Source organism: Apis laboriosa, unplaced genomic scaffold, assembly GCF_014066325.1.
Source record: "Apis laboriosa isolate Shangri-la unplaced genomic scaffold, ASM1406632v1 scaffold24_cov149, whole genome shotgun sequence".
NCBI lineage: Eukaryota > Metazoa > Arthropoda > Insecta > Hymenoptera > Apidae > Apis > Apis laboriosa.
In genome coordinates, this window is record NW_025222499.1 from 274,428 (window position 1) to 290,338 (window position 15,911).

Genomic DNA, 15,911 nt, shown 5'->3' on the forward strand with positions numbered 1-15,911 from the left:
ACGATAATTAACGGGCAGGCGCAATAAATGGTTGCAACTAAATATTAGAAAAATATAATTTTTATTCCTCATTTCATTTATCTCTTTTTGTCTCTTTTTATTTTCTGATTCATTCTTTTCTTTTCATTTATACTTTTATCTAAAAAATGTCGCAACCAAAAAATCAATCATAAAAGAAAAAATATTCTGTTTCTTTATTTAAATCTATTCTTCAATTTTAATATAATTTAAAAATTATAAAATTTTTACATTGAAAAAAATTTAAAAAAAATTCCGAAGTTTGTAATAATTGTATAATTTAAATAGAAATATGTATCCATGGAAACAGAACATTTCTTTTGAATTATATTTTTTCTATTGATTTTAAAAGAAAACTCCATTATATCGATTTTTCATCTTAACATTGAATCGTACGCTAATATAATAATAATATTTAAACTGACTGAAGTACATGTATTTTACACAAATATATTTATATAGATATATAGATAATATCAATAGCTACAATAACACTTTTGGTGAATAAAATACATTGTATATAACCATGACATTTTTGTTTCAAGTAGTATTCTAAATTTATCTAGTTTTTATTTAGTCTCATTCATCTTAATTATGATCAGAGTCCTAATCACTATTATTTTAATAATATTGTAAATATTAGGCCACTAAAGTTTCAAAACTTCTATCTATATTTTTATTTTGATGATGATTATATAAAAAAAAAACATTTTTAGTAAAAAATATTTCAATTATTTCAAATTAAATTCAAGTAAAATATCAACTATCAATTATTATATCAAACTATAATTTTGTTATAATAAAAAATATTATGCTAAATAAAATATTATATTTTAATTTCATTGGACACTGATCACCAACAATACTCTATAATCTTATACATATTTATACAGATGTTATTTAATCACTATCTTTTCTAAGCTACTATATTTTAGTATACAATAAGATTGTATATATATATATATATATATATATATATAACATTGCTATTTAATATACATATGTACAATTGCAATATTTTTTTAATTATAATCAGTACAATTAAATTTTAATTTAATTTTTTTTGGAAAGATATCCTTATATCGTCAATATTTAATTTTGTGTGCAATTCTTTTTTTTTATTAAAATTTTGAGATAACAAATTTTATAGTGATTTTTACATCGATATTTATAATTATTCGATAGACACGAGTAAAGTGCATATAAATGTTATTCAAAATATAATATTCTTCTATTAATACACATTTAAATATTCCTCTAATTTTCAGGTTCGTTAATCAAAAATTAATTTTGTCTCTTTATCATTGTATCATACGAGTTAGTGATTCGAAGAATATTACATATAAAAATATGATATTTAAATATCTACACCGCATGATTTCGGCAGCTGCTCAAATTTTGTTTCGATTATTAAATTTAAGTACATCAACGATTATACGTTATATAAATATTTCTTACGACCAGCGTTGAATAGTAACATATTTTTATTCGTAGTAATATAATTATAATTAATTAAATTCAATTTCTGACAACTAATTCTTCACTTAAATATATAAGTTTTTCATGTATCAATGTAGTTAACATTTTGAATAGGATATATATAATTATTTAAATAATGTTTATATTTATAGATATATAAAAACAAAATATAGATTTAAAACATTTCCATTGTTCTTTAGTACCATTTATATATTTAAGCAATAAAATGGAACAACTTGTACAAGAGAAAAAAATTATGAGAAAAATCATTACATATTCACACTGATCATAATGCTTTTAGAATAATTTTTACATTTTTTTTATGATTTACTTTAATTATAATTGAATAGATACAACAATTTATTATAATAACTAAAAGAGAATAACTACAGAAGAATAAAATTATAAAAAAACACAGACTATTATTTTAAAAAAGACATAAAAACAATATACAATATTAAGGCATTTAAAACAAAACTACCTATGGTAATGATATTATGCCTTGGTAATGAAAAAAAAATATGAAAGATAAATGATTTGTCAACCTGATGATAAGTTATTTTTTAAATAGAGAAATAGAGTCATTTTTCAAATGAAGATTAACACAATAATTAATGCAAAAATCAACTTTGCTTTGTTTTTAAATGGAATCATATTTTATTCTATTTGTAATAGATTATTTTAATTCGCGCGTAAGGATTTAATAATGTTGTTATTAAGTCGTTGAAAATTAATATAATGCAAAGAAAATAAAATTAATTTACGTTAATTTAATTTATTTAAAAAATTATACTGAATCATACCATTATTCAATATATATTCGAAATATTTTCAAATATACATTAAATATGTGTAAATAAATAAATTACTAAAAAGCAATTCCTTGAAAAAATTATTTCCATAATAGTTGGTTTCTAAAGATTTTAAATGATTTTTATAGATTATGTCTTAAAACATTTTATTAAAAGTAAAGAAATTTAAAAAAAAAATTAAATCTTTCTATCTTCTCTATTTCTTTATTTATAAAAAACTATTAATATCAGATTATATCCTTTTTTAATTTAATATAATTATTCTAATAGATTTTTTTTTAGATTGTTTAAATAATCTATTTTGAATGCCTTGCTTAGCATTTATAAGTAATAATAAGTAATTAAAAGATGATAATTAATTAATTTTATTACGAAAAATTATTTAAAAAAATAGTTATCCTTGTAAACTATATACTTTTGGCACGGAATAGAGATACTCAATATAAGGGACTATTTACTTCATTTAACTTTACGTAGCAATAATGATTCATTGTTTTATATATATATATATAGAATTGAAGCTCGTTCGAAAATTATATTCATGAAGAAACTTCTTTTTTTTTTGAGTATCAATATGTTATAATAAAGAATTTTTATAAGGTATGTGAAATATTAAAATTATTGATGACATATGTTGCAAATATACAAGCAACGAATATTTTGTGAAAATATATTAAGAATAAAAATACAAAATATGAATAGCTATTTAAATATTTTTTCATTTTCTTTTTATAAGTAAAAGCTATAAACGATAATATTTAATGGTACTATTTTACAACGTTCATGTAACGCTCAGGTATACAGTATACTTATCACAATATTTCATTCGCCATACATCCTAAATATTCTTTTTTTTATCTTGTTAGTAATTATTGATATTTTACATATTAACATACAACATTAATTAATAAATTTTTTCGAGCAATGATGTTATAACGTATCTTTCATGTTAATTATTATGCATTTATTCGCAATAAGATGATGTAACTAACATCACTTTTCGATTTGAATTTTTGTCTTTTTATCTTTTTTTTTTTTTTTTTTTTTTTTTTTTTTTTTTTTTTTTTTTTTTTTTTTTTTTTTTCAGAAAATAGAAGCCAAAAACTCTGAATATAGTGTATTCAATTACTGTTTTTTTTTAAATTCTTAATATCTAAATTTTTTTTGAAGACTACTGTCCTGTAGAGTTTAAAACTCTTGCACTTTTATACGTAATATTACTATACATAATATAGATATTAACGATTAAATAATCGTTATTACATTAATTAAAAAGACTATTTAGAGATAATTTTTAAAATATAATCAATATACTCACTATATTTTATACATGGCATAAAATATGAACGGCTGGATTAGATTGTTCGTAAAAAATTAAAAATCAACATAAAAACTTTAATTATTTGATCCACGTTTGATCATTCATTTATAAAAATTTGTTCAAATTATTGAAATATTTTCATAAAATGATAATATTTTTAAAAAGCTTCGTTTTTATTAAATATATATTATAAGATACTTTGAAAGTCAGAATACAATCATTATTATATAATATAATATAATCAGTAAAATTAATTTTAAAAATATTTTTAAATATAAATTACATATTTTTTTTATATTATTATATTATATATTATTATATTTTTAATTATATATATCTCGATTTATATAAATAAAATATGTAAAAATCCAAAAATGAAAATATATACTATTATTCACTATAAGGAAAAAAATAGATAAAATTAATATATCTAAATTATAATTATTTGGTTTGAATTAATTATACATAATTGTATAATGATTTTCATTGTACCTCGTTTTTTTCCTTTTTATAACTTGGCACAAATTTTGTCAGATTTGTATATTCTTATATATATGCAATCTTTATAATTCATTACTGATGTTTTAATAATAAAATATTACATACAGTTTATTATTACAAAGTATATAATTTTGGATCTATATGTTGCAATAAATTACTCGCTATCAAATATAAGAAAATATTTCTCTTAATACATTGAAAAAGACACAGTACATCAGTAATAAACTTTTCTCAGAAGAGATTGTCCTGCACTTTATTATTGTTTTGTTTGTTTTGGAATATGATACATTTTTTAAGTTTTCAACCATTTGTATATATCTATAATATTTAAATTAATTATAAAAGATAAATAATCAAAATGTTAATAACGTGGATGCAAACACATTAATCTAATAAAGATTCTTTTTAAGACTTCTCGATGAAACATAAAAGACATAAGTACAATTTATTAATAATTTATGATTATGAAATTTATAAATATATGCTAATATATATCTAATAAAATATGGATATATATGAAATAATTCTTGAAAGAATAGAATCTATAAAATAATTATTTTATAATGAAAACTATGACTTATGCCTCTTCCATCAAATGCAAATACAAATATAGCTTTGTTAAAACATTCAGTATGTTAAAAAATCAATAATCTAACATTTTTTTTTTTTTTTTCTATATAAAGTGCATCTGTAGATATGAAGTCTATAAAATATATGAATTAATCGAACAACCTAGTCCAATTGGCATTATATACAAGGGAAAGGAACAATTTAATCAGGTGGTTAATTGGTAAGTCACTTAAAACACACCTGATGAGTCCGAAATGACATATGTCGTTTGGATCAAGCAGGATTCTTACTCTATTCCTCTTCACAAGGAACATAATTTTTATCATATTTAATCATTCTCAATTATCTTTACGAGCTTTCTTTTTACTTTTCTTTTGAGGTTTGGCTTCTGTCCAAATATCTAAAATATGTTTAAGAAGACACATGTAAACTTTTTATTCTTAAAATGTAAGGATTATATAATTTTTATATATATGATAATATAAAAATACAATTATAATATATTAAATTACCTCCTAGTTCATCAAACACAGGACCACTTTTTTCTTGTGTTTGCATAACATTAGGACTTTTTTCTTCAAAATTATCTGGTTCTTTTTCTATATTGTCATCCTTCTTTTTTGTCCTTTGTTCTTGGATTTTATTATCTACTTTTGGTGTAGATTCAGTCATTATAGGCATATTTTCATTTTCAGAAATTTTTTTTCCTTTCTTTGATTTTCCACTTTTTTTTTCTTCTTTTTCTATTTTTTCATTCTTAAATAAAAAAAGTAAATAAATAAAAAAAATATATGCTATTATTTAAATATTAAAAATATTTAAAATAAATATGAATACATTTGAAAAGTACCTTAGATTGTTCTTCTTTTTGCTGTTCTTTTTCTTTAGATATTTCCTCATTAGAAATAGGTGTAAGTATCACATCTTTTTTATCTTTCTCTTTTAATTCTTTATTTTCTGTTTCTTTTATAACTTTATCTTTAATTTCTACTTTTTCTGAAAGCTTTTGTTTAATTACTTCTTCATTAATTAAATCAACCTTTTTAGTACTCTTTTTATTTTTCTTTGAAGGAGATTCTTCCTCTTTTTTTTTATTTTTTTTATCTTTTTTGGAATAAGCTTGTTCCCAATCACCTATATTTTAAATTAGTATTAATTTTAAATATAAAATTAATACTTTTCTTAATATTATATAATTCTAAAAATAATTTAATTAAATCTTACCTTCATCAAAATCTATTGGTTTCTCTTGGAATAAGTTTTTTAAATTCTTTTTATTTTTTACTTGTTCAATTTTGTTTTCTTTACCAACTTTTATAAGAACTTGATCTTTATCTTTTTTTGTTATAGAAATTTTATTATCTTCTTGTTTTCGTTCCTTTAATTTTCCTTCAGTATCATTTGGTTTGGATATAACTTTTTTTGAAGCCTCTGTCTTTGTTGATGTACTTTTTTTAATAGGACTTGTCTTTTCAATTACAATTTGACCATTAACAGATTTCTATAATATACATATTATAAATAATATCAATAAATAATAAATGAAACTTAGAATAACAAATTTTTAAGATTTTAAAGATATAATTATATTATATTATAAAATTTTTCAAAATTTATAAATAAAAAACATGTATATTATAATAAATAAAATTTATAAAAAAAATAGCTTTAAATAGGATAATATGCACATAATTAAATTGTGTTCTATGCAATAATAAAAACAATAGCGAATCTTTTAAAACAGTTATACCAGCTGATTATGAATCATGTATGCGTGTATAAATATTCGCAACAAATAAGCAACCATATGGAGGGTGAACAGTATACATTGTTAGATTTTCATTGTTAATTGGCTCGAAAAAAAAAAAAAGAAGATTTATATCATTTAAATCATTTATTTGTATCGTGCTAACCTTTTCTTTGATCTTGATACGTTTCTTATTGGTAAATTTCCGGTCCACGTCGGAGCCTACCGAAAGCTGTGCAAAAGGTGGTTGTTCAGCCTTCTTGAAACCAAAGACAAAAACGAGAATCGCACATATGAGTACGATACCCACAGGTAATGCATATTGCGAATGCTGAAGTAGCAAGCTAACGTCCATGGCAATACAAAGGACGTATCAACGTGTGCGAGATCGACGACGGAAATGAGGGACGGCAATAGTGACGGCAACAACACATACGGTTACAACTCAGCGGTGATCGGTGAACCAAACGCTTAACACGATACAGATCGAACAACTCAAAACATAGCACTCTAGTGGAAAGTCTTCGAATTACTGTATGCCAGGCGGGCGCCGATCTCCGCTGACGCGGCTATGACATGCCACTAAGTAACTCAAGCGAGATTTTGTTTCATATATCTACAAAAGTTTTTATATAAATTAAATTAAAGTATTTATTAGCATTAATATGTCAAAATATTATTAAATTAATAAATATGATTTATTAATAACAAAAGAATAAATTTTTATATAAATTTTTTATTCTTTTGTGTAAAAAGTATCGAACTTAATCACTTTACCGCATTGATTCTAAGATCCATATATACGATTAAAGTTTTTGTAATGTAAATAGATATAATATTGCATATAATATAAATTTATTAGGAAGTGTAAAAAATTTTTTTTTATTAAAATGATTATAAATATTGATTATAAATAACATAATACATATATAGAATATATTAGAGAAAATATTCTAATATTCTAATATTCTTATTAATTTTTTGCTATTTTAGCAAACTGTACAACCATAGGCTTGTCCTTTAAAATGAAACCATTTGTATCATCAAGAGCTAATTGTGCTTGTTCTACATTCTGCAATGTAATAAAAGCTTGACCTTTCATTCTACCTTCTTGCATAAGTCGCACATCGTATCTAAAAAAAATAAATAAATAAATGAATAAATAATTTCTTATATAAATAATTATATGATAAATATATTCACAAAAAATTCTATAATAAGAATATCTTAATTAAAGATACTTACTCAAATTCTGCTTTTAATTCGGGTATTACATATTTTCGATAAATAAAATGGAGATCTTTTTCTTCAACTTGTTTTGCAAGATTTTTTATATATAAACGATTTGATGGTTTCCCAGGATGATAATTTTTAAATACAGGAAGCAATCTTTGATCTATAATAAAATAATATATAATAAAATAAAATATTTAATAATATGATAATATTTAATAATATTTTATAAATATTTATTTATATGTTCCATCAAATATTTTCTTTTGATATTTTGTAGAAATATATTAACTAAATAAAATAAGTGGAAAAAAAAATTCTTACCATTAGTTGAAATTCTATTATTTGCTAATTCATTAAATGTAATTATTTCTTGATTAATATTCTCAGTGATTTCATTATTTTCTATAGCATCAAGATTTTTAGAAATTGGAAACATTAATCCAAAACCACTATCTGGAGTATTATGACTTTTAGAATCAACACTTTCTTCTTTATTTGGTGTGCTCAATAATTTATCTACCATTTTCAGTTCAATTTTAAGATTTTTTGTTTCACCACGTTGTATTGGCTCAAACATATCTGCTGGTTTTATAACTTTTTGTGTAGAACTTGAAGATGTTATATGTTTACTAGGATTAATAAATTTTGGAATTTTTAAGCGTTTTATATGTTGCCGACGTTTTCTTTTAACAGGTATAATTTCTATAGATTTTGTATTATCTTCTTCATTTGATTCTATTTCAGATTCTTCTTCATCTGATTCCTCATTACAAACATCTATTGAATATATTATTTGTTATAATTATAGAATATATAAAATTTAAAAATAAAAATGAAAGAAAATTATAAATATTATTACCTTCATTTTCTTTATTGTATAAATTTTCTTTTAAAAATATATCTTTATATTTTTCTATATTATAAACTTCTTTAAGTGCTGGAAATTCTGATTCTAATTCTTCAAAAGGAGGTGGTAAATTCATTCTATTCATTAAATGTAAAACCTACATAAATATAAGAAATTATATACATAAATATAAAAAATTTTATAAAAATAAAAAATATTATATTAAACTATATTTTAATTAATATACTTGTGTATAAAATGCTGGTTCTTTTAATAATTGTATGGATATTCTTATTAAAGTGCCTTTTGTTGGTGCTGAATATTTGTATTGAATATTTGGTGGAGGTGGTTGAGTAAAAACCTGATTCATAGTCCAACTATTTAATTTTTGTAAAAATGCTTGAAAATTGGATTTGTTTATATATTCCTTCTTATTTTCTTCTTTAATAAGTTTATCATTATCAATATTATCTTCTGTTTTATCTATTGATATAGACTTTTTAGCAAATTCAACTGTCAAATATTGACCTTTGACATTTAATTGATGCAAACGTAGCAATGCTTCTGTAGCTATTTCTTGAGATTGAAATTTTGCAAAAGTTATAGTATATTTTTTAGATAGTCTTAAAGTTTGTGTTTTAATAGCACCATATTTTTTAAATAATTCATTACGTCGTTCATCAGAAAGTTCTGGTGGTAAATGAAGAATTCTAAGTGTATCGGAGATCTAAAATAAATATTTCATATTTAATATAAATATTTAAAAATATATTAATTTTTTCTTAAATTTAAAAAATAAAATATTATTTATAATTATTTTAAATTTGAAAATAAAATAGAAATTAAAAATAAAAAAAATTTAAATAAATTTTTTTATAGGTTCAATATTACAATACAATTTATAACATAAATATAATAAAGTTATAATTTATGATTTCTTAATTATATGCATATAAATATATAAAATTACCTGTGTTGTCTTTGATGACATTTTAAATTTAATAAAATATTGAATGTCATTAAATTTTTTTTATATGTTTACGATTGTACTATAAATCGTAAATAAAGATGAAGTTAACGAGTAATGTGTGAACAAAATAAAAGAATAAAACACTATTACACGTGACGAAAGGCTCACCGTACTGATTTGCTTAACAAAATCACAATGGTATACTATTGTTCTCTCCCTCTTCTACATTATTACCATTTTATTTCTGTATGTTGGCAATCTTGTATATATCTTTGTATATATCTTGTAAACTTGACTTTAATGTTATTTTTTTAGAATACACTAATCAATAAGTCGCGATATATTCAATTTTGACAATTTAACTTCTTTTTTTATTTATTATTTTCTATTTTACTTGAATTAAAATTTTATTTGATTTGAATATTATTATATAAATATATTTAATGTCAAAAATAAAATTAATTTTTTATATGATAAATTATGAATTATATTTATATTATTTTATAAATCACATTTAAAATGTTTTGAATTAAATATAGATTTTATGAAAAAAAATTTACTGTCATTTATATCATATCTAATAATATTTCTTCTAAATTTAAATCTATTTTATTATATTTTATACTTTTTGTTTTATTTATTTATTTATTTATTTATTTATTTTTTTTTTTTTTACGTATTACTACGCGAATGCTGTCATGGAAACAGTTTATACAGAACTACTTTCGGAAGTTCACTTGTCAATTTGATCTGCCGGATTTACCGGCATGTTTAAAGAAAACAGTTACATTTTATTCATATAATTACATTTTTATTATTAAAAGAACTTTGAAGCTTGTAAGCTTAATACAATTTTTCTCATAGAATATATTGATTGTTCCTAATATTCACTGCTACTAAATTATCGATTGGTGTTTCCGAAAGTGACCATAAAGCAGAATAATCTGTTGCTTGTTAAATTTGAAGATATTTCAATTTCCAAATGTAAGTATAATGCGATAATCTAATTTAAAGTTATATAATAAATGTTTATATTAAATTATTCATATTTATATTTAGAATAGAAATATCTAAATATTTGTTATTAAATAAATAGCACTGAATTGTATTGCAGATAATGGTAATCAATAATTAAAATTTATGATAAAAAAAATAGTTGTATTTATTTTGATATATTTTTATATACATTGATATTATTATAAATTATTATATATATTTTATTATATATTATAAATTATATCTGTAAAAATAATTCCGAATTAAAGAAAAAAAATATTTTTCTTAACTTTACTGAAGAAATATTTTATCTTTACATAAATATATTTCATTTTTTTTAAATAAATAAATATATTAAAAAATAAAATTATAATAAAATAATAAAATAATATTATATTTAGTAATTTTTATTTTAAATCTAACATTTGTTATAATATTGACTATTAATAATTTATAATATAATAATAATAATAATTTATATATAATTATATATAATTATTTTATATGATATATTATGTATTCAGGTTCAATCGAGACAGAGATCATAATAGAGGTCGCAGAGGTGGTGGTGGTAGAGGCAGCAATAGAGGAAATAATGATAATATTCGTGGAAGTAGTATTAGTAGATTTGGTATACGTGGTAGAGGTACTACTAACACTCTTAGAGGTATTATAAAAAATAAACAACCTGGAGGAGCCCTTAGAAAAATCAATTGGGATGTAAGATCTTTAGAACCTTTACGCAAAGATTTTTACATAGAACATCCTACGGTTAGAAGCAGGTAAAAATTTTATTTTTAATAATTTTCTTTTCTTAATTAAAATATTTCAATGTAATTCAATAAACTTTATATTAGATCAAAAGAAGAAGTATGCCAGTTTCGAGAAAATGCAGAAATAACAATAAAAGGTGATAATATACCTAATCCTATACAATATTTTGAAGAAGGAAATTTTCCACCTTATGTTTTGGAAGAAATACATAAACAAGGATATTCTCAACCTACAGCAATTCAGGCACAAGGATGGCCTATTGCACTTAGTGGCAGAGATTTAGTTGCCATTGCTCAAACTGGCTCTGGAAAAACACTAGGAGTGAGCCAGATTAAAGATACATTAATTTTTAATTTGTAAAAATGTAAAGACGTTTTTTTTATTAGATATTAGAATATATAATATATAATATATTTATAATATACAAATTAAGTTTTAATGAATTTATATAAATTGATTCTATTATTAAGATATTTTATGTTAATTTTATTTTTTATATATTTTAGTATGTTTTACCAGCAATTGTACATATCATACATCAACCACGACTTAGTAATGGAGATGGTCCAATTGCTTTAATCTTAGCTCCTACAAGAGAATTAGCTCAACAAATTCAGGAAGTAGCTAATTGTTTTGGAGAAGCAGCAGGTGTAAGAAATACTTGCATCTTTGGTGGTGCACCCAAAGGTCCACAAGCACATGATCTAGAACGAGGTGTTGAAATATGTATTGCAACACCAGGTAGACTTATTGATTTTTTAGAAAGAGGAACTACAAATTTACGCAGGTAAAATAATTATAATATTTAATAATATTAAAATAAATATTTTTAACATTTATCATATTAATTTATGATATCATTTTAACATATAATATTATAATTTTAGATGCACATATTTAGTATTAGATGAAGCTGATAGAATGTTAGATATGGGTTTTGAACCTCAAATAAGAAAAATAATTGAACAAATTCGACCTGATAGACAAGTTTTAATGTGGTCAGCTACATGGCCTAAAGAAGTTCGAGCATTAGCTGAAGATTTTTTATCTGATTATATGCATCTTAATATTGGTTCTCTAACTTTATCAGCTAATCATAATATTATTCAAATTGTGGATGTTTGTCAGGAATTCGAAAAAGATTTAAAATTATATAGATTACTTCAAGAAATAGGAAATGAAAAAGAAAATAAAACAATCATTTTTGTTGAAACAAAACGAAAAGTAGATGATATTACAAGAAATATTAGACGAGATGGATGGCAAGCACTGAGTATTCATGGTGATAAAAATCAACAAGAAAGAGATCATGTATTACAAGAATTTAAAAGTGGAAGAGCCCCTATTTTAGTAGCAACAGATGTAGCTGCTAGAGGTTTAGGTATGTATCATTTTTTTAATTTACAGTGTCTAGATCATTCAAGAATCAGGTAAATATGGGAATTGGCAACACTTATTGGATTAGCCAGTGATGCGTTATTAATGAGACCAGTGGACAGCTGTGTATGTAGCAATGTGTGATTTATTAAAATTTTTTTATAGCAGAGCCCTGATAATGTATATAGATTAAACTCAATTTTTACTTTATTTTCATATTTTATGGTATTATATATTTTAAACAGGTTTGTATTTTTTTTATAATTAATAAAATATTTAAGATTTATAAGTGTAAATATTTAAATTATATTTTTTTAATAATAAAATTTATATAAAGGGTTCTAAAGAGATGCACACAAGCTACCACTAAGACTGTCTGCTTTTTTTTTCAGAGGCACAGAGTACCCTAAGTGAACGCGGTGTACTGCCAGTATTGGGCAGACACAGTGAATGTTTTATTTTTCTTTGCTTGTATTATATCGATAACTATATCAAAATATTTAAAAAATATATTTTCAAATTAAAAATTCTTACATAATATTATATATTTCTACAAATGTGTTTTAAATACAGAATTAAAGAATTTAATATAATTATTTAATTTTATTTTATAATTTATAGTATTGTAATTGCTTTCAAAATATTTCTAATAACATAATTATCATAAATTTTTAATTATCATAGATTTTTAAAATCTTTTTACATTTTATTATATGTACTAATATTAGATTTATCTTTAATAATATCAGATTTATTTTTTTATCTTTTCTACTCACTTTATTATTATGATATATCAAATTATTCTCAAGTGTTTTCTAGTGCCTCTAATTGTTAAAATTGTTATTTAAAATCTAAAAAGGTTAATGCATTCAGGCTTAAACCTAAAATGCTGCCTTTATCCCAAACCAGACACCACCGCTGTGTCTGTCTAATCTCTAGGCCATCATACATTATGAAACCAACTGAATAGCTCTACATTTAAAAGTAAATGGGGCTGTTTTTGCTGATTTTGAAATGGAATTTCCAACTAAAAGGTGGGTGGTTTTCAAACCTGACTTAGACAAATTTTACGTTTAAGTGAAAATCAGGGGATTTTATTTCATCTCAATAAGAATTAAAAATTTTTAAAATTGTATAATATATGATAATTTAACATATTTGAAATCATTTTATATATTTAATCTTAAGCATTCCATATAATTACTTTTCGCAAGTTTGAAGATCATTCTGTGAACTTGACACAATCAACAAATGGGGTGATGATTATTATAAACAATGTGAACATAATTATAAATATTAGTAAAGTTCTAATATTTTTTAATTATTTTGTCATAGATGTGGATGATGTTAAATATGTGATAAACTTTGATTATCCATCATCATCAGAAGATTATATACATAGAATTGGTCGTACCGGGCGAAGAAGACAAACCGGTACCGCCTATGCATTCTTTACAAGTCATAACATGAAACATGCAGGAGATTTAATAGAAGTATTAAGAGAAGCAGGGCAAAATATAAATCCACGACTTACTGAAATGGCAGAATTAGCTAAATCAGGAACTTATGGAAGTAGAAGTATGTTTTTAAAATATTTTCATGTAATATTTAAATAATTTTTCGTAACTCATTTATTTATCTTATGCAAGGTGGCAAACGATTTATAACTAATGATAGAAGTAATGGTAGACGAGGTATCAGTGATACTAGAGGAAGAGGTTCTACAAGAGGAAGAGGTGGTGTAGGTGGTCGTGGAGGAAATTCTTATCAATCTACTTCAAACAATTATTCAAATTCAGATTACAGTAGCTATAGCAATATGAAGCAAAATAATTCAACTAATCAGAATACAGGATATGGATATACACAGAGAACTTATAGTCAAAGCAATTTAGCCCAAAATTATGGAGGAGGAGATAATTATGGAACTTATCAATATAGAGGAACAACATATTAATAATATTCTCACTATTCATATATTTACATATTTACATAGTAAAATAAAATTTTACTATAAAAACTATTAAAACATAGTATATTTACAGTTAGTTAAATTTGTGTTAAACTTAATAAATAATTTAAAATAAAAAATATATAAAATATGAAATAGAATTGAATATCATGTATTTTATACATACATGATAAAAAAATTAGTATAATAATGATGAAAAAAAAGTTTGTTAAATATGTATATGTATTATTATAAAATTTAAAAACTAAATTTCACTATACAAAAAAATAATAAAAAATATTTAAGATTAACAAATTGTATTTTTATTATATAATTTATAATTTTATATTTTGTAGAAAGAAATAATAATATTTTTATAATAATTATATTTTAAAGAAAGAAATAATTTAAAAAATCTTTATAAAAAAATGATTTAATATTAATATATATAACATAATATAATTTTATTTGATATATCAATATTAAATAATTTTTAATATTCATTATATAATTATATCAATATTAATATTTTGTATAAATATATATTTATGATATGTAATAATTGAATTAAATAGATTTTAATAAAATTTTTAATCAATATTTTAAATAAAAGGAAAGGAAAAAGAAAGAAGATAAAATTAAACGAAATTGATTCCTCTGTTTCAAACGCATAAATTTTGCAGAACATATATAAACAAAAAGAATAAATAAAGTGAAATAAAAACAGAAATAAAATAAAAATTATAAAATTTTTTGAATATCAAAAATATTTTTTTATAGATAGTGTAAGAATTAGTGTTATATATTTTTTGAATGCAAAAAATATTGACTTTGAAAATACTTTAAAACTAGCACTAATCTTTAATTATTCTATTTTATTCTTTTTTTGATAAATATCAATAACACTCTAGAGATGGCGCTAATTTCACAATTTTTCCTGTTTTGTCTATCTTTCTGTCATTTATTACTTTAATCTATGTCGTTGTGGAGAGGTTTCGAATATTTTCTTACTTATTCTATATGTTTGCAAGGTTTATAAACATTTTAATAAAAAAAAAAAAAGAATAGTTTTAACTTTTATATGTATTTTTTGTATAGTTTTTACTTTTATATATGCATTATTTGTGATTAGAAAAAATCAAGATAACAATTTTTGTAAAAATCTTTGTTGTGTATTTTTGTATAATCTTGTTTTATATAATTATATGATCTTTTTATTTATTTTGAATTATTATTGAACTTTTTAAAATTATTAGAAATTATTAAATAAATAAACTAATTTATATATAAAATATATACAAAATATATATAT

At 21.6% G+C, this 15,911-nt stretch overlaps 3 protein-coding genes across 3 annotated transcripts; 1 reads left to right on the forward strand and 2 right to left on the reverse strand.

The window, feature by feature from the left end:
* Positions 1 to 4,017: 4,017 nt before the first annotated feature.
* LOC122713538 (nucleolar protein 58-like) lies at positions 4,018 to 6,987 on the reverse strand. The gene is made up of 5 exons (XM_043934101.1): positions 6,615 to 6,987; positions 5,926 to 6,202; positions 5,552 to 5,835; positions 5,214 to 5,457; positions 4,018 to 5,101 (listed from the first exon to the last, which is right to left on the reverse strand). Exons 1-5 carry the CDS (start codon positions 6,801 to 6,803, stop codon positions 5,040 to 5,042), a joined length of 1,056 nt encoding a protein of 351 aa, XP_043790036.1. The 5' UTR covers positions 6,804 to 6,987; the 3' UTR covers positions 4,018 to 5,039.
* Positions 6,988 to 7,324: 337 nt separating this feature from the next.
* LOC122713544 (RNA-binding region-containing protein 3) lies at positions 7,325 to 9,678 on the reverse strand. The gene is made up of 6 exons (XM_043934106.1): positions 9,502 to 9,678; positions 8,779 to 9,258; positions 8,544 to 8,688; positions 8,006 to 8,461; positions 7,694 to 7,844; positions 7,325 to 7,581 (listed from the first exon to the last, which is right to left on the reverse strand). The coding sequence occupies exons 1-6, from the start codon at positions 9,520 to 9,522 to the stop codon at positions 7,422 to 7,424; spliced, it is 1,413 nt and encodes a 470-aa protein (XP_043790041.1). The 5' UTR covers positions 9,523 to 9,678; the 3' UTR covers positions 7,325 to 7,421.
* Positions 9,679 to 10,226: 548 nt separating this feature from the next.
* Positions 10,227 to 14,661, forward strand: LOC122713546 (ATP-dependent RNA helicase dbp2-like). Its single transcript, XM_043934109.1, has 7 exons — positions 10,227 to 10,485; positions 11,022 to 11,279; positions 11,355 to 11,592; positions 11,778 to 12,058; positions 12,159 to 12,652; positions 13,984 to 14,226; positions 14,298 to 14,661. Coding segments are annotated over exons 1-7 (1,824 nt in total). The 5' UTR covers positions 10,227 to 10,483; the 3' UTR covers positions 14,606 to 14,661.
* The last annotated feature ends 1,250 nt before the right edge of the window (positions 14,662 to 15,911 follow it).